Source organism: Marmota marmota, unplaced genomic scaffold, assembly GCF_001458135.2.
Source record: "Marmota marmota marmota unplaced genomic scaffold, marMar, whole genome shotgun sequence".
NCBI classification, from domain to species: domain Eukaryota; kingdom Metazoa; phylum Chordata; class Mammalia; order Rodentia; family Sciuridae; genus Marmota; species Marmota marmota.
In genome coordinates, this window is record NW_025999949.1 from 445,498 (window position 1) to 465,465 (window position 19,968).

Genomic DNA, 19,968 nt, shown 5'->3' on the forward strand with positions numbered 1-19,968 from the left:
ATGATAATTTTGGAAACTGTATTGTTTGGAGGAATCATTACATCACCTAAGGTATATCCACACAAAAGAACACTATAATAGTTTTAAAAATGCAGAAGATTTATACATATGTTTATGGAAAGATATTTAAGACAGAAAGTGATCTATAGAATAATGTGTACAGCAAAGTCCTATTTATATAAATAAACAAACAAATATAACCCCCAGATAATCAAGTATTTAATGAATAAAAACTCTTTAACAGAGGTTCATTCTCTTTGGGAAGGTAAGTAGACTGGAGAATGAATGTGGGAAATTTTCCTTTTTCTTTGGCATAATTCTGAATTGGGATTTATTCTACAGTGGGGAAGTATTTATGTAATAGTTGTCCAAGAGTGTTGAGAGACTTTAAAAAGCCAAGGAACAGTGTTGTATGTTTGTAGTCCTAGCTACTTGGGAGGGTGAGGCAGGAGGACTGCTTGAGTCCAGGAGTTCAGGGTCAGCCTGGACTACACAGCAAGACTCATCTCCATTCCCAAGAAAAAGAATGACTTTAAAGAACAAACACAAGGTGATTATATATAACTTGAATACAACAGTGTAAAAATATACAAAGTTAAAAATAAACTTAAGTGAAATAGCTGGTGATTTACTTCATGATTCCCTCCCCATTTTTATTTGGTAAATATGTTTTCATGTGTAAATTAAACTGTTACAAAATAAGTGAACAAAATCACACGTAGGGAAATCTGCATGTGTATTTTATTTCCATTAGAAAAATATTATCTATATAAAATTTTGGTCCATTTTCTTCTCCTTTACTTCTACAACTCAAGAGTGAATATTTTACTCAAGTAAAAGCAGAATCACATATCTAACATGAGAACTAAATACTTCATATCATTTAATTAAATAGAATGTAATTGAATTAGGCTCTTTATTATTTTTCAGGAACATTAACTCATCTACCTGTGTTATTATTCCCTGTACTTTAGTTTACTTGAGTGACTATGTAATGAGTGTCCCTTCTCTCATATTCAGCAATGAGTGTACACATGTGTAATTGGTAGCATCAGTAACTGGATTCATTATCTAATATTCAATTTATGTCAACTCCCTCTATGATATGGTATTTCCATGATAACTACAGATATTTTAGTCACATGTACACTTTCAACATCAATTGTAAGAATCAAAATGTTAATTTAAAGACATAATGAGAATAACACTGCCCACTTATAGACCTGCTGTTGTGAGAGGTCCCTGGACAGCCACTGCTTCAATCTCAATGCGTGCTCCCTGTAAGGTAAATAATCAAACAATGTTTTCATTATTTTGTACAAATTAAAGAGTTTAGTAATACTTTCCAAAAAATGTGAAGCTAACAGCAACACAGTATTTTTAAAAATAAACTTTTCAAAGCAGGAAAGAAGAGGAAATATTCACCAAGAACCTACAGCAGGCCAGGTTACCATGCTCCCCACTTTCATGTACATTAGCTCATTTGATTCTCATAGGCAACCCTATTAGATAGACAATCTTCAACTCATACAATGGAGTTCAGGCTGATTAACTGTTTCCAAGTCAAAAAGGTAAATAGCACAGGTTTGATGCTTGTCTTGTGATTTCAAATTCAGAACTCCTTTTACTATACCCAATAACTTACTAAGTTTGATGATAATGATCACTACAAGTAACAATTAATTAAAGCAATAAAAATGCCACTCTTAAATTTTGTTCAGTGGAAAGTTACAAGTTTAAGTCAGTAAAGGCTTAAACTTCTTTATAGGAATATTGTGTGGCTAAAAGCATAGGAAAAGAGCTTCTAGTGAAATTAGAATACCAAACCAGAATGGTGAAATATGGACACCATAGTAGAGAACATTTTTCTAGTAGTAGATATGGATTTTTTATTATACGATAGCCAAATGAAATTTTTATTGCAGAACTAAAAGCCTGGCTCAATTTTATTGTTCTCTAAGTAACATTATGACAATACAGCTGTTTCTGTGCTTTTTCTCACAACTTAAGTACTGATTCTGTTATGTTCATGCCTTATAAGGCTTCTTAATGTTTTTCCCCTGCATGTAATATGGGATGTTTACTTTAAGACTTTAAGTTCCTGGGAAGCAGGAACTATATCCTTTCTTTATTTTAAATTTCCTTTCACAGCACTTAACTTAGTTTGGTATATTCAGAAAACAATGTAGAAATTTGAAACTGTGTACATTACTCATTTTAACTATACTTACTTTGGGTAAAGCAGCAACCTGGTAAGCAGCTCTAGCAGGAAAATTACTCTTGAAATCTGAATTTAAAAGAATTTCCTTTTAGTTTCCAGACATTGTACTGTTATTCAACCTCCATGATCAAGAACATGGTAAGTGCTACAAGGACTAGTCAGTTCTTAGATATAAATAACATTTCAGGAAAAAATCTCACATTCAGATCTGTTTGATAAACTGTTTTGATGTATTTGCTATAATTTTTAATGCTTTCCTGTCAGCTTTCTGAAAAAAAAAATGAAATACATACTCTGTCATTTTGATCTTTTTGATAGGAATGGGATTTGCTCTTTGAAATGATATTTACAAACCAGTTAATCTTAATAGGGAATGTCTCCCTAAATCCCTATATCCAGCAATTTTGGCAAGTATTTTCCTTTCCTGTTTTGGTATTTGGGATTGGATCCATTGCTTTATCATTGAGCTACATCCCCAACTCTTTTTATTTTGAGATGGTAACACCAAATTGCTTAGGACCTTGATAAGTTGCTGAAGCTGGCCTTCAACTTGGAATCCTCCTGCCTCAGCCTCCTGAGCTGCTAGAATTACAGGCATGTGCTATCACACTTAGCCTGGAAGGTACTTTTTCAGTAATTTGATCTTCTCTATTCTTTTCTTCTGGAGACAATAAGTAATGATACTTTTTCCATGTGATTCCTTTGTCTCTTCCCAGGTGGGAGGGACACCCATTTTCCTTACTACAGAAGTGATAATATCAGCATTTACTCAGTGCTTACAACATGACAGCATTTGTCTTAACTGCTTTACAGTTTGTGTTAATTTATTTTACAATTCAGACGATCCTATAGAGTAGCAGTATGTTATCCCCACTTTGCATATGAGGAAACAAGGCATGGAAATATAAAATAACTAATTAGCTAGAGATTATGAGATGGTGGTTAGACCATATCATAGCATTAGCAAACATGAGCTATACATATCAGAAATATTTATGAGGATTTAAAAAGCCTAAGAAAGGTCTAATGGAAAATGGATTTGTAGGTTTTTTTAATATTATTTTAGGGAATGCAACAGAAATATCTTAAGAGTTTTTTCATGGGGGCATATTGTATGTTTCCAGTAAGACTTTTTTTTTTTTTTTTTTGGGAGAGGGAGTACCAGGGATTGAACCTGGAAGCACTTAACCACTAAGCCACATCCCCAGTAAGACTCCACACAGGGTCTTGCTAAGTTACTTAGGGCCTTGCTAAGTTGCTGAGGCTGGCCTTGAACTTGCAAACCTCCTGCCTCAGCCTCCCAAGTCGCTGGGATCACAGGCATGCACCAAGGCGCTTGGCTAGACTATTAATTTTGGGGGGTGTGTACTAGGGATTGAATTCAGGGGCACTCGACCACTGAGCTACATCCCCAGCCCTATTTTGTATTTTATTTAGAGATAGGGTCTCACTGAGTTGCTTAGCACCTTGCTTTTGCTGAAGCTGGTTTTGAACTTGTGAACCTCCTGCCTCATCCTCCCAATCTGCTAGGATTACAGGCATGTGCCACTGTGCCTGGCCCATCTAGACTTATTAATTTTTTAAGAACAAGATGCCATTTCTTTAGCATCTCCTGTCACTTTTAATTGATAATGGGCACTCATTTTGTTAACAATTCATTTCTCTTTAAAACTGTAAATAAGAAAAAAAGATAAATTACTTACACTGTTTGTAGATTTCATTTACAGTATTAAAGTCATTCATGTCAGCCAGCAAAACAGTTGCTTTGACCACTAGAAGATATATACATTCTCATTAGGTTTAGCAACTTGGTCTGATTCAAAACATTTCTTAGAAAAACCATATATGATTCTGAGACTGTCTTGATTAAAATGGGACTGAAAGGGGTCTGAAAAAGTGAAGTTAGAACAGAGTTGTTTCCAGACTATTAGAACAACTTTAAAAAACATGGTATGACATTAATAAATGCCATGTTTTTCAAAAAGACCAAGGAAATATCAAACAGAAATTAACAGTGAAGGAAAACCAAGTTGCTTACCATTAGTGAAGTCACAGCCTGCCGCTTTCAGAATTTCACCCATGTTTGTAAGAGCCTGTAAACCAAGGCAAGAGAGGCCTAAGACACTGGTGTAATACTAAAGTTTTAATTAAATTCAGTGAATCATCTTTTACTAGTACCTCCTTGAGTAGCTTATGTTGCAGAAAAATTCTCCCCACTCTTTCTAGACTATTTCTATAAAGTCAACTCCTTCTTGGTTTTCCTTTAATGGAATGAATCTTTATGAAATACAGTGAAAAGACTGAAAGGAAGTCTCTTCTTCAGTGCTAAAGAGTGTGAAGTTTTCAGTCAATATCCATTAATTAAGCTGAAACAAATAAGTTCTGGGATTCCTCATTCTATATCACTACTTTATATAATTCTACATCACTTCAAGGAGGTAGTAAGCATTAAAACATGTTTTCTTTTAAAGTAATATTTGATGTTAAAAGGCTCTTTTTTTCCTCAAAAAACAATATTAGTGAATTTCGTATGTGTTTGATGCTTCAGCTTCCAGAAAAATATCAGTTTGTTGCCAAATCCTTAACTTATTCTTTTCAACTTATTCTTCCTCCTCACTTTACTGTTGAAAATATATGATTGTATTTTTTGTATTTTAAACTAATAATTAATCTAAATAGATACTACCCGAGTAAGACAAAAGTCTAAAAGCTGTGAACAAGTACATGCAGAGAAAAGATGTATCCTCTCCTTATTCCTTAGTAAGGGTAACAAACTGTTTCTAGCTTCTTATTTTTTAATCTTTTAGAGAGTCCATGCATAAATGAACATACTCTTAAACACACAAACATACACACCTGGCAGCCTATCGTGTATGCTATTCTGCTCTTGGTTGGATTTTATCATGTAACAAATTATCTTTGAGAGCTTTGCTTAGCAATTTATTTGTATGGGTCTAGCATGATTTTTTCAACTAGTTCTTTATGGAAGGACATTTAGGTTGATTTCTATCTTTGGTTATTATAAACAACTTAGTGAATGTATTAAGTTATAATTTAATTCTATTATTGAAATAGAATTGTATTCATCATTCTTTTTTAAAAGCACAGTATGTAGCCAGGTATGGTGGTACATGCTTGTAATCCCAGTGATTTGGGAGCCTGAGATGGAAGATTGAAAGTTCAAAGCCAGCCTCAGCAACTTAGCAAGACTCTTTCTCAAAATAAAAAGTAAAAAGGCTGGGGTTGTAGCTCAGTGGTTAAACACTCCTGGGTTCAATCCCTGGTACCAAAAAACCAAACCCAGTCCAGCTGAACCAACCAAACCAAACACACTGTGTAAAACTGTTAATGTTTTTTCTCTTATTAACAAATGCTGACTTTTTACTTCTGTGGTGGTGGCTTTATTTGTGTATGTTGGGGGTCAGTGGCCCTAAAAAGAAAATTTCCCAATCCATGTGTAGGTGGCAACATGCTATTTGATTTTGATGATTCTGGTCCTTTTTTTTTTTCTTCTTTTTGGTACTGGGGATTGAACCCATGGGCATTTTACCACCTAGCCCTTTTGTAATTTTGAGACACAGTGTTGCTAAATTGCTGAGGGCCTCTTTAAGTTGCTGAGGCTGGCCTGAAATTTGTGCTCCTCTTGCCAAAGCCTGTTGAGTCACTGGGATTATAGGTGTGTGCCCCTGCATCTTGGCAGGAGATGGAATACTCTTTTTTGGTTGTTAAATGATTCATTAAATTTCCAACTCTCTTCAATCAAAAACTGGCTTAAGTCAAGTAGTGAATAGCTTAAAAGGCATTTATCTGTTAATGTCTATAACACAAGTCAGGTGGGGGGTTATTAATACTGATCAATATTAAAAAATCGTAGCAAAGTGAATTTCAAATGTGGAAAATGACTTACTTGTTTAGTTTCTGCTGCTATCCCTCCAGGTACAAGCTGTCCACTGGAAGGGTCCATGCCTATCTGTCCAGAGATGTAAACAGTCTTGTCCACTAACACTGCTTGACTGCAATGAACAGAAAGCTGGTGTATATATAAAATGTAAATATAAAATTCGGTGCTAAATGAGTCCTTTGATAGGACACAAAATGCACAAACTGTAAAATAAAACAAGATAAATTAGACTTCATTAAGATTAAAAACTTTTATCAATAGACATCTTTGAGAAAATGAAAAGACAAATCAAAGACTGGGAGAAAAATATTTGCAAAACATCCATCTAATAAAGGACTTGTAGGTAGAATATATGAACTCTTTTTAAAAAAAAAATTGTGAAGAACTCTTTAAACTCAATAATACGAAGATGAACAACCTAATTTTAAAAATGGGCAAATGAGGGCTGGGGTTGTGGCTCACTGGTGGAGCGCTTGCCTTGCACATGTGAGGCACTGGGTTTGATCCTTAGTACCACATAAAAATAAATAAAATAAAAAAATATTGTGTCTATCTATAACTATTTTTTTTAAAAAAGGGCAAATGATTAAATAGACACTCCACAAAAGAAGACCTATGAAGAGCTAAGAAGTACATGAAAGATGCTCAAGGTCAGTCACTACAGGTACCTATGCAGAGCAAAACCATAATAATATACCACTCATTTCACTCATAATAACAAACATTGGTGAGGATGTAAAACAATGAGAAACACATATACTGTTTGTAGGAAAGCAAAATAGTACAGCCATTTTGGAAAATTTTGGCAGTATCTTAAAAATTTAAACATATACTCAACACACAACCTAGTAGTTTCTTTCCTAGGCAGCAACTATCTAAGAGAAATAAAAATGTATGTCCAAAGCCTTTACATAAATGTTCAGAGCAGCATTGTTCATGACACCAAAAAAATTAAAAATAAATAAATAAAAATTTTCATAGATCTAATTGTTTAATTTCAATTAAACTAGAGCCCCAGATGTGCTAGGCAAGTGCTCTAGTACTCTAAGCCTCTATATGAAATTTTAGAAAAGACAAAAATGATAACAGAGAGTAGATTAGTTGTTTGCTGGGTCCAGGGGCGAGGACTGATCATGAACAAGTTTGAAGGAATTTTTGGGGTGGGGGGGCGTGGGTGGTGTATGTGATGGAAATGTTCTAAAATTTGATTGTGGTAGTGGATATGACTCTATATGTTTACTAAAACTCATGAAACTCTATACCTAAAAAGCATCTTTTAAATAAGTACTTACACATCATTTAAGCTGTAAAACAGAAAAATGCAATGCCAAGAGCACTAAAAACATTAATTATTCTCAGATAAGGTTTTCCTTTATGTAACCTTCCAAAGTTTCTTCGTGCATATAGGAACCAAACAAATATATTTATCTCCTTCCTTTCACACAAAATATGGTATATTAAACACTATTGTACACTTGATGTTTTCACCCGACAGTGTATCACAAAGATCTTTCTATAACTATATGTAAAATTTTTCCTTGATTTTTTAAAAACAGTTACACAATACTTCATTGCGTATACTTTGTTTGCCTGATCAACTTTGCTTTCAATATTTTATTATAAATAAAGCTACATTCAAAACCATCACATATGCACACACATACAAACATACAACTCCATGCACACTTCTACTGAGCAAGTAACCGAGCCCAGATTCCAGGGTCCTCTGGTTGAGTCTTTCTTATGGCAGTACAGGAAACTGTCTGATAGTCCCTATCTTCCAGGGTATCCTAGGGCCAGTGTCTGGTCATGTTTCTGTAGCTGTGCAGGAACCAGTTGGTCCCTTGGATATACACAGCAGGCACGATATAACTACTTGTTGATATTTTGCCCTCTAACCATTTAGTAACATAAACAATTTTGGCTATCAATAAATATCTTTTTAGGAGTACCTGTTGGCTCATAATGTAGGTTTTGGAGAGCTGAAGAAGATAGATTTAAATTTAGTAATAGGATTTAAAAAGTCTAGGAATTCTTTTCAACTATCTGGCTTTCACTCTAATTTGCAAATAAGTAACTACTGAGCTCGTTAATTTGTAACCTTTTCTCAGGTTGAACAGTTACCATTAGCTAACAAGTCCCTTAACTCCTCTGTCCATTAGGCCATCTGCTCTGGGCCCTTTGCAAAATACTTTCAGTTCTCCCCATATCTGAAACATACTTCAAGCCCATATGTATTATCATTTATCAAAAACTAAATAATAAGTGTAAATAATCCACTTATTTTCAGACTATTAAAAGTAAGAATTGGAATTCAGACTATCTGAGCTATGTGAGTCATTTCTTGGAGATTTAAAGAGGTTTTGTTCACAAAAACTTGGTGCATGTGTGTGTGTGAGATGCTGGGATGGAACCAAGAGCCGAGTGCATACTAGATAAATGCTCTACCACTGAGCTACACTCCCAGGCCCCTTGATACTGAATATAAGAATTCCACTTCCTATCTGCAGATAGGCATAGATAAGTTGTTAGGTTCCAGAAAATTTTAAAGTATGTTGTTCTGCTTTGAGGTCAAAGGGTAAAAACACTTTCAAAATCATTAACTCTCATGTCATAATCTATGTCGCATTAGGACTGCTTGGGGCGTAATAGCAAAATGGAAAGCAATGCAATAACATCATGATGTTGCAATCTCTCAAGGTTCTGTCCTGAAGTATCTCAAAATGTGCTGAACTGTCTAGCTAATTAATGACAGCACCCCATCATCCCAAGGCCGGGCACTGACAGTTCAACTCACTAGAATTCTTTCTGGAGAAGACCCAGAATTTTCAAAAACTGTACTTGCTACAAATTCCATGCACAAAAACTCTTCTTTCCAAATGGTTCTTAAAATATGTCCAGTTGACTTTATCAGGATATAAATAGTTGGAGTGTTTTTCTTCACCATAAAATATTGAAAATAGTGACCTGTGTTTGTATCCTTTGGATACAAGGTCCTGGAAAGTCTTTATCATGAAGCTGGCTAATGGCCTTTCTGTCACACTGGCACACTCATAGATTCCCCTCTGTTCTGTTAGCAGCTTCCACTTCCAAGTCAACCAAGAATATTCATGACATGTTTTCATTCTTCAACAAAGAACACAGTATTTCTAAATACGTCAAGAGAGGTGAATGCTTTTAGCAGGTTCTAGGACAAAGTGTCTTGTATAACATCACTTTGGTTTTTGTTAAGGGTCACTTTTGTTCTGAAGTAAACAAAAAGTGTTACTCTAAATGCTAACACTGTATGATTTAGGGAGAGAGTTTAGGGCAGAAGGAGGAAAAAGATTACTGATTTTTGGTTATATTGAAATATCTCTTAACTATGCTCTCTTTTTCTTCACAATTTCTATCCAAAATACTCTCAGAATTCTCTTCTTAAAAGAGATCTGGTTATTTCTTGCTCAAAAACACCTGATGGTTTCTCACTACATACAAAACAAACTCTTTTGTTCAGCAGTGGAAATCGCCACAACCTGGCCTCTGCTAAAATCAAATTTCTGTCACTTCATATTTAATCCCTACTGTAATCTTATGAAGTAGTGTTATAGTGGAGTCCATTTGGAAGACAAAGAAAACTAAAGTTAAGTCAGACTTGCAAGGTCAATTCAAAATACACAAAACAAAATTTTCAAATGTAAAATCCAACTCTTAAGGAATTAATTCCCAAAGGGTCAGTCACACAGTGGATCACAGTACAAAAATCATTCCCTTTTCAATCCTTTTTCAATTTTTCTATCCTGAAGATAGCAAACTAAATGATTAAGGTTGATTTCTAGAGCCCATTGCCTGAAATTCAAATTGTTAGACCACTTCTCAGTGGTCTTCTATTTGGAATGCCCTTCACTCCACGACATCCTGCTAATGTTTTTAACAAAGTTTCACAACAGTTCTATATGTGACAAAACCAACCTTCAAAACTCAATTCAGGGACTACTTCTCACAAGGAGCATCCCTAAATCTTTTTCTTTCTTTGCCCATTAGAACTATTTTCTCTTTTTTTTCTTCTTTCCCATTTGTTCCTTTACCAATACATTTTATTTCTAATCTTACTATAATAATTACTGTTCTGCCACACTTGAGTGCTATTTCTCAAGCCCTAGAGGAGGAAGCTAGGGCTTGAGTTCAAATCAAGTTGTCACTTATAGATTAACTGACCTTCGACAATTTGACTTTGTCAAGCTTCAGTTTTCTTTTTGTAAAAAATGGGTAGGAATTAATAGAAAAAGGTGGTTGCTATAGTGACTGTCATAAAGCCTGCACTAAACTAACCTTTTTCTTTCCTCCATGTGTGTGAAGGCCTTTCCCAATGGATTTCTTCGTATGCATTTTTGTATCCCTCAAATGCTGGGCATGTAGGAGGGATTCAACATATGTTTGCCATAGTTAAAATGTTCCAGCTATAGAAACTTTCTAGTTTTGCTTCTTTTAATAGTGAACCGACACTATACTTTAAAAAGGAAAAATGGTTATAGGATATGCTTTAGTGAAGAATTTAAAAGAATAACAATTATGTTAGGAAAAAAGAATGCAAGAACACATAAAATAAAATCCAATGGTTTTAAAGTTGAGATTTTAAAAAACTGTGCCTGTGTGCATTTTTTTTAAAGAAGCCTATTTAAAAGAACTTCTGACATGTAGAAATAAAGACACACAGGGCAGACTTTCTGGCCAGTATCCGTATATTAGCTAGTATATATTGGGGCATTCTTAGAAAATTATCTTCGTTGTGATTTGCATTTGATTTGTTAGTGGTAAATGGGTATGCACAATGAGTTCATAAGAATCACAAATGCATTCCTATTCTTTGCCCATTAGAACTATTCTGCATATTGTAAAACGAGGGGCTTGGGTAGGTGTGCAGGGATTTGTGAAGCATTTCCAAGATCTCAGCTGTCGTTATAAAAGACAACCACATCTGTGACGAGATTTACTTCTTTGGCCCCCGAGGGGCCGCAGCTCCGACCCCGCCACCTCACACGCCTCGGGTCCCTGAATGCTCCTACAAGCCATATTACCTGTAGGGACCAATGGCCCCTGGGGCTTTCGCGGTGCTGATCACCTTTCTGATCAATGACGACATTTCAGTCTTCTTTCTTACGCCCCTCCTAGAGAACGTACCCCTTCACCAGCCCTGCCCGATTCTCACCCAACAACTGACCAGACCCGGGCTGCTTCTGCCGGAGGGACCCGGGGAGCGCGCTCGCTAGGTATTCTGGGAACTGTAGTCTGAGTGCGACTCCGCGCCACGTGAAGGAAGCGCCGGGCTGGCGCATGCGCCGTGCATCTCGCTCACGTAGGTCGTCTTTGAGGGGACTGTCGCAGAGGCTTGTCATTCTGACCCCAGGATCCCTCAGAACGTCGGGTAGGTAGGTCGTGAAGCATTGATGCCTGCTGCCAAGGTGCTCGAATTTGGGGGGAGTGTGTGTGGCTACTCCCAGCTCCGGCCCGGTTTCCCTCTCTCTCTCAGATTGCTGGTCTTTATTTCCTCTCTGCCTGCGCCCGGGACCCTTTTTCCCGGTTCCGAACCTTCTCGTGCACCAAGTCTGTTATTTCCCGGCATTGCCCCCGGTAGGTGGAAGCCGTTCTGAGGATGAGTAGGCTTGCAGCCCTTCTGCCACCCTAAAGGATGGGTCTTTCAGGGGACCATGCCGAGAGGCGTTGTTCTTCTTCCCACCCCTCCCAAATTCCGGTCTCTGACTTTAAAGGGTCTCCTACGATCTGAACAGGGAATGAGATCTGACTGGGAAAAAAAAGATAGTGATCTTGCTTTGGCTAGTAGCCCAGAGCTGGTCTATGTACAGATCATACATTGTCAGAAGGAATGGTACTGGGCTAAATATCTCCCATCCTGTTAATATGTGTAATATAGGCACGCTCCACTTCTTCATTTATGAATGCTTGTGTACGTTATATACATATACATTATACACACACACATATTAAGTAATGTGCGTTAGTGTAATATATACGTCTCCCCTACTTTGTGCATGGCGGTCTGCTAAGTTCTGGGAATGCAATAGTTAAAAAAAGGTGAGGTCTCTGTCCTCCCTGCTTTCAAAATGTACTATAAGAAAATCCCTTTGTTTGGCCTACATACTGTTAAGGTTTTGCTTTCCATCTGTCTCAGGAACCTTCAGATCTTTTTATTTTTATTTATTTATTTATTTTATTATTAGTTGTTCAAAACATTACAAAGCTCTTGACATATCATATTTCATACATTTGATTCAAGCGGATTATGAACTCCCATTTTTACCCCGTATACATATTGCAGAATCACATTGGTTACACATCCACTTTTTTACATACTGCCATGCTAGTGTATGTTGTATTCTGCTGCCTTTCCTATTCTCTCCTTCATATCTTTTTCATTGGTTTAGATCTCCAGCCTGGAATATGAGATCTTTTAGTCTGTCCTTCTCTAGCCTATTTCTTCTTTGTCTTCCCACTCTAGTCATCCGAGTTCTCAATCCTATATTCACACAGAATATTCCTGAATACTCCTTCTTCCCTAACTGCCCAAGTTCCAACTAACTGAAATTCTGTGTTCTTACTGATTTTTTTCTGCTGATACACATTTTTTTCTTTCTCATTTCCAGTTTCCTGTTTTGCTATACTGCAAAATTTAACATTTTATTACATGTGGTCTTATTTTCTAATTATTTTATGTTTGAATATGGTGACTAGAACCAGACTGCCTGATCCAGACTATCCTGAATTCCAGGACAATCATAAGCTTAGTGGATATGGGTGGAATAACTGCTTTGTGTTTCATTTTCCTCATTTACAAAATGAGATAACACAAGTACCTCTCATATAATTGTAACAATTAAATGAATAAGGCATGCAGCAGTGCCTGGCACAAAGTTCTCGATTAATGTTAGCTGCTTAAGATGACTAAATTCTTAAAGGAAAAAGATCACATCCTGATACTGGTATAAACATGACCTGAAACTATATTAAACACATTGTAGGTACCCCAAATCTTGTTAATATTGATTAAACTGGATAATTAGGAGGTGATTCTTATTTATAAAACAATTCACTGGGGCTGGATCATGGCTCAGTGGTAAAGTGCTTGCCTAGCATGTGCCTAGGTTCGGGTTCTATTCTCAGCACCATATATAAACAAATAAATAAATAAAAGTACATCAATAACTAACAAAAATATTTAAAAAAGAAAAAAAATCACTATGATTTTTTAAAATAAGGCTCTCTTGGAGCATTACAAATAATTTGACTGTTTAAAATATTACTTGTGAAACAAGGTACTTCATTCTTATCAAGCAGGAATCACCAACTTTTTAGATCTGGAAGGAAAATGGAGATTATCTTTTTCCCCCCCAGGTTCTCAAACTGGAGTCCAGTATACATAGCTGTATCTGTTCAACCAGATTCTAAGCTCTATGAGAAAACATGACATATCCATTTTATTTGAAGATGTAGGGAAAGTATTTTTATAAAGCTGACATATTTAATACTCATTAAAGTTTTGACTGAATGAACATGAGAAAGAAGGAAAAAGAAATGAATGAACATGAAAACAAAATATGAATACTAGGAATAGATGTAAAATCCACTTGAACGTTATAAGCATTAAAATTCCTTCTGGTGGGCTGGGTTTATAGCTCAGTGGTAGAGCACTTGCCTAGCATGTGTGAGGCACTGGGTTCAATTCTCAGTACCACATATAAATAAATAAAGGTCCATCAACAACTAAAAAAATATGAAAAAAAAAGATTCCTTCTGGAGGGACTATGGCTGTGACTCAGTGGTAAAGTGCTTGCCTAGCATGTGTGAGGCACTGGGTTTAATCCTCAGCACCACATAAAGATAAATAAATAAAATAAAGGTATTCTGTTCATCTACAGCTTAAATAAAAATAAAGATTCCTTCTGGAAACTGTTTTAAGTGAAATCTCAGATCTCAAAGGATACATTCTTTATTCACAACCCAAAGCCAAAGAACTATTTGAGGACTGCTGCTAGCTCAGTGTGCTCATTTTTTAAGTCTAGAACCAAAGTTCATAGATGTGGTATCCCAAGGTTACCCTAATATCCCAACACCAGCCTTCCTTTGGCTCATTCTAATCCTGAGCTAGGGATCCTAAGGTAGTGTGCTTTGTCTTCTTGGGTTAGTTTTGATTCAAGTAGGTAATGTTGGTGGACTAAATTGTTTTGTAAACTATTTTTAATTGTTCTTAATACAAACTACTCTGAATCATGTGTTTCATTAGCCAACCGGTTATGCAGAACTCTACATTCTACATATTATTTAATTTAAAAAATATTTCAGAGTGTAGATATATTATTTTAGAATAATAACACTTGTAAACTGATCATTTAGTTTGTACAAAGCCCTATGCTAAGTGAGTTATGTATATGCATTTTGTAAAGCCAGTACTTATGTATATGTGACTTATTTCTCACAACTACTTTGTGATAATTCCCACTTGTAGAGGAGGAGATGAAGCTCATAGAAGAAAAGTAATTTTCCTAAGATTCTATAACCAAAAGTGTTAAGAAGGTATTTGAATCCAGATCTTTCTAACTCTAAAGTGAAGGTTTCTAAACACTATACCACTCTTAAAAAATTAACTCTTAATTTTTTACATGTATTGCACTGGAAAAGGAGCTAAGTGAATGGGTGGTAGCTAATTAAGTGGCTCTCTATGGAAGTGGTACAAATCCTGATGTGGGATTTTGGAAGTTAGTACAATATTTTGATTAGCATAATGATTGGGGTAACACCCCTGGCATTTGTGGGCCAGGGGCAGGAATGTTAGATACCCTGTGTATGCAGAAAAGCCCCAAAGTAACCCAAAGCCAAAGTCTGTTTTATGTAAAAGTATTGGTTGCACATTTTTAATGTATACTGAATTTTGTAGGGATGAAATAAGTCAAAGCCATGTTGTACTTTTTTTGAGAGGGGATTCTTTACCAAGGAGTGTTTACCAGCTTGAACAATTATATCACCAGTGATACTGTTCTTTTTGAGGCACAAGTAGAATACATGTGGATTGTTCTGCCACTGTAGCTGTTGCCACTATGGTCATTCTACGTATAGGTAGAAATAGTATTAGAATATTTAAATGCATTGAAAACAGCTTGGTAAGTGTCTGCACTCTGAGATTCCCTACCTCCTGGTGTTGCCTGCAGGACCTTTTGGACTTCTTTACAGTGAGCAAGGAAAGAGTTAATAATTTGCTTGGGGTGGGAGCTTCCAGGACCCTTCTCCAGCTTTATGGCTTGTATCAGTGCCTGTGCTGCCAGTGTCGGTGATTGTTCTGTGGGTTCAAAATGTCTATTTCATAATGTCATCTAGTATAGTGGTGAAATAGTTGCATACAGAAATGCATATTGTTTTATTAAAATTACTTTTTAGCTCTTTATGTTATAGTTGGGGCATGTATTGCAGGGTATGTGTTGATAATAGTTATGTCACCAATAGGTTATTATTAATGATTTTTATTTCAAAATAAAAAGCAAGTGTTTCAGACTGAATCAGTGAAAAAAGGGACCTGTTGTATTTGAGAGAACCTCTCTCAAAAGGGACCTTTTGTGTTTGAGGAGCCACTGAGTGAATCAGTCAGGCTCTACTGGGCTTTTATCCTTTGTCCTTTTTATTTCAAGTTGAAATCATTATCTATTGCTATTGTAGATTAAACATATAGTTAGCCTTTTCTCAGCAATAAAACTGAAAACATCAATAACCTATGTTCAGTTTGAAGTAGAGTGTTTTAAATTTCATTGATTTGGGTGACTCTTATTTCATCTAAGAATCAATATGAAATGTTTTAACTAATTTCAGTTTTTTATCATGCATGGTGATCTCATCTGCTGTTTTATTCTTTCAACAAACTTTATGCAGTGTCAACATTTATGTAAGATTTAATTACTTGGCAACCTAGACTGGAATGTTCCAATAGGGAATCTTCCATCAATAAACTTATTTTTTTCTTTTGAAACAAGTTTTTGATGTTAAAGCCATTTACAGCCTCCTTTAAACTTCCCTGCTGTAGATCAATATGGTCTCAATAGTCTAACCATAGTAAATGAAGGCATTATATTGAAGAATCCAATTTTGTGTTACATAAATATTTGTTGAATTTATTATTTTTGAATGGGAGTTTCCTCTCCTTGTACTAAATGTATCACTTCCATTCCAGAAATGTCTAATGCAAAAGAAAGAAAATATGCTAAGAAAATGAGAAACCAGCCCACTAATGTGACTTTATCCTCTGGCTTTGTGGCTGATAGAGGTGTAAAGCTCCATAATGGAGGAGGGAAACCTTTCCAAGCTCAAGGTAAGATGACATGAAGTTCTCTCCACTTCCATTTAGAGTGAATTTTGCCAGTTCTTTTGATAGTCATTACCTAAATAGTAAATGGACTGAAATAAAACTAGATACAACAGACTCTCAGTATTCTCAAATTTCGTATTGGCAAATCTGCCAAGTTGGTGAAATGTATTTGTAACCCTCAAATCAACATTTATAGAGCTTTGGCCGTCATTTTGGACATGCACAGAACAGGAAGAAATTCAAGTTGCCCTAGGTATAAGTTCGCAGCTGTCTCCTTGTCAGCTTTCACACAGAGATGGAGTTCTGCCTGTGGTTTGAGTCTCATCTGTGGGGTGGCCTCTTGCAAGCCACTTAACCCTTTTGAACTTCATTTTCTCTTTTGTAGAAGAAAAGAAATAGAATCTACCAGAATGAGTTGTTTTTAGCTTTTAAAATTATCTTCTACTTGTCATCTATCCCCCCTAGGAACAGTGGTTCAGTGTTCACTAATTCAGTGTTCACTGTGACTTTATAGAACATCACTACTATAGTATGACTGTGCATGTTTTAAAGCTGATATATTTTATTACTGCATTAAAATTTATTGTTATTTATACTTCTGTGTTTCCTAAGAGAAATAGGGTACATTTTCATATCTGTATTTAACTTGTGTGCTGATTTTAGAACCTTATGAAGTGATAGGAAGGTGATAGTTGTTCATGGGAACAGCAGTAGAAAATGCTATCTTGGGAAGACAGCAAAAGCTGTGCTTTTAAATAAATTTTTGGTTAAATAAATTTTAGATCTAAATTCACAAGATCTAGATTCAGATTCAGTAGTTGAGGACTGCCATGCAGTGACAAGCTTTTCGTGCATATTATTTCAGTTAAAACTCAGAATGACAAACCATGTACATATTCAAGATTACATGATGTACTAATTCACACCACAGGGGAAATAAGTAAAATTCTCCACTGAGCCCTCTCTCTGTTCACAGACAGAAGTCTAATGTTATGTTAAAGGCAGAATGGTTCAAATACCCTGTCATTTGTGTAGGGACTTTACTTTGCATTCCTTCTGTAATGGCTTCTGGGTTGAGTGTGCCAGATAATTAGTGTAAGACCAAATGCACAATTACAGGGAGCATCATTCAGGTTGCTATATAACAGAATATCATAAACTAAGTAGCTTCTAAATAACAGATTTATTTCTCACAGTTCTAGAGGCTAAGAAGCCCAAGATCAAGCAGTAATTCAGTGTCTGTTGAGGGTCCTGTGTCTGGTTCCTAGATGGCACCTTCTCCTGGTGTCCTCATGTAGTGGAGGGGTGAGGGGTCTCTCTGGAGCCTCTGTTGTAAGGGCACTAATCTCATTTGTGACGACTCTGTTCCCATAATGTAATCATCTTCCAGAGGCCATACCTCTTAATAGCATTACCTTCATGACTTTAACATGTGGATTTCAGGGGACATAGCATTTAGACCATAGTAAGGAGCCTAGTTGAAAGTGCATGTTGTACTGTAAATACCCAGTGAAGAAAATTTTCTTGTATCTGTTATGTTCAAAGTTTTCATCATTCTGATGTGATTTTCTGCTGTGCTGCCTGCTAGCTTTCTGACCTTGACAAGTTATTTGACTTCCCTGCTTAAGTCCCTCCTTTTAAAAAAGAAATAGTAGGGAATTGCATGGGTGGTGGAAGGAGACTCTTGTTGTTATACAAAATACATGTATGAAGATGTGAGAAAGAAAAAAGAATAGCGTTACCCTAGATTAGGTAGAGAGAAGTGATGGGAGGGAAGGGGAGGGGTTAGGGAGATAGGAAGGATAATAGAATGAAGCAGACATTATTATTACTGTTTGTATATATGTGAATGCATGACCAATGTGATTCTGCAACCTGTATACTCAGAAAAATGAGAAATTATATTCCATCTGATTCAAATGTATGATACATCAAGGTCATTGTACTGTCGTGTGTAACTAATTAAAACAAATGAAAAAAAAAAGAAATAGTTATAATCACTTTATAGGGTGGTTGTCCTCAACAGGTGTTACTTCTACACTGTAATGCTTATCCTTGGTAAGAGTGACATATTTGTTTTTGAAAATATTCTAGAGCTTCATTCTGGAACTTCACAACAGTGGCAAACCAAGATGACCCCTCATTCACTGCCTGAGCCTAGTGTGAATGAGCAGTCTTCCTCCAAAATCATGTTTAAAAAAAAGGGAGGCTGGAAAGCAGGTCCTGATGGCACTTCCCAAGAGATCCCCAAGTATATAACCGGTGGGTATTGACGGAAGTACAATCTGGTTGTGTTGGGAGCTCATTGTTTCTACTGCCGCAGTTATGCCAGCACATTGCCCTCTGCACTGCCTTGGCTGCCTCCCTTGCTTCTTTCCTCTGTTGTACACACTTGGGCCCTTCTCACCTCCAGTCTGGACTTTAGCCACAACATCCTTAGGCCTGATGGTTCTCCTGCCTTCATTTTCTGTCCTTTTTCTTACCTATTTTATAAGTCTTTAGTTGTGAACTGTTAACTTCTGTAAGTGTGCAGTCCACACTCTTCAGCATGGCATTCTTCAAAGATGGAACCAAATTTAATATACCTAGACTGTATTTAAAGGCCTATCACCAGCCCTTTCCAGCCTCATCTCCCATTGTCTCTTTATCACCTCCGTCTCCATTACCATATAAATCCTTTATTCCTTGCACATACTTGGTCTGTCCATGCCTTCTTGAATTAATTCACTTGAATTTCTCTAGCACCCTGTTTACTCTTCAAAAAAAAAAAAAATCACAATAAAGAAAACCAATATTTGTTACATTTGGAACAAGCAGTAAAAATATTAAGAAAGAACATCTTGTGTCAAAACCTCTGTTAAAATTTTGGTTTTTTCCCCCCCCTTTGTTTTCTTGTTCGATTATTGCACTTAAAAATGATTGTGAAACTGAGTATGTGGCTCAAGTGGTAGCGCGCTAGCCTGGCATGCGTGCGGCCCGGGTTCGATCCTCAGCACCACATACAAACAAAGAAGTTGTGTGCGCCAAAAGCTAAAAAATAAATATTAAAATTCTCTCTCTCTCTTTAAAAAAAAATTAAAAAAAAAAAAAAAAGAAAAAAAAGAAACTGAGTATAGTGGCATGCTACTGGGGAGGCTGAGGCAGGAGGATCACTTGAACCCAGGAGTTCAAAGCCAGCCTGGTCAACTTAGCAAGACCTGTCTTTAAAAATAAAAGCTCCAACAAAAATGGTTGTGATTATATTACACACATATACACCCATACTACATGTAGATTCCTATTTTTAAAAATTCTTGTAGGACTGAGGTTTGGCTCAGTGGTAGAGCGCTTGCTTAGCATGCATGAGGCAGTGGGTTTTGAGCTTCAGCACCACATGAAGATAAGTAAAATAAAGATATTGTGTCCATCTACAACAACAAAAACATATTTTACATATTTAAAAAAATTCCTTGTTAAGTTTTTTTTAAACTCTTTTTTCTAACTGAAAAAGTAAAACTGAAT

General features: G+C 36.2%; 2 protein-coding genes across 3 annotated transcripts in view; one reads left to right on the top strand and one right to left on the bottom strand.

Moving 5' to 3' along the window:
* Nucleotides 1–723: 723 nt before the first annotated feature.
* On the bottom strand, nt 724–11,377 carry Rida (reactive intermediate imine deaminase A homolog). Its single transcript, XM_015486330.2, has 6 exons — nt 11,180–11,377; nt 6,129–6,234; nt 4,260–4,314; nt 3,925–3,993; nt 2,232–2,287; nt 724–1,278 (listed from the first exon to the last, which is right to left on the bottom strand). The coding sequence occupies exons 1-6, from the start codon at nt 11,242–11,244 to the stop codon at nt 1,216–1,218; spliced, it is 414 nt and encodes a 137-aa protein (XP_015341816.1). The 5' UTR covers nt 11,245–11,377; the 3' UTR covers nt 724–1,215.
* A 21-nt stretch (nt 11,378–11,398) lies between these two features.
* The window catches only part of Pop1 (POP1 homolog, ribonuclease P/MRP subunit), a 34,287-nt gene continuing 25,717 nt past the window's right edge, over nt 11,399–19,968 (top strand). Inside the window, exons 1-3 of one of the 2 annotated variants that reach the window (XM_048801895.1) lie at nt 11,399–11,526; nt 16,333–16,470; nt 18,562–18,729. In XM_048801895.1, the coding sequence (XP_048657852.1) occupies nt 11,436–11,526; nt 16,333–16,470; nt 18,562–18,729 (397 nt within the window). In that variant the 5' untranslated portion in view covers nt 11,399–11,435. Of the gene's footprint in view, nt 11,531–16,332; nt 16,471–18,561; nt 18,730–19,968 lie in introns of both variants that reach the window. The other variant, XM_015486331.2, reaches the window with a different exon arrangement.

Coding starts and splice junctions, on each gene's coding strand:
- Rida (XM_015486330.2), bottom strand. CDS start 11,244: ATGTCGTCATTGATCAGAAAGGTGATCAGCACCGCGAAAGCCCCAGGG. Junction 4,315..6,128: donor TAGCAGCAGAAACTAAACAA/GTAAGTCATTTT, acceptor CTTGGTTTACAG/GCTCTTACAAACATGGGTGA. Junction 1,279..2,231: donor AGGTTGCTGCTTTACCCAAA/GTAAGTATAGTT, acceptor TTTACCTTACAG/GGAGCACGCATTGAGATTGA.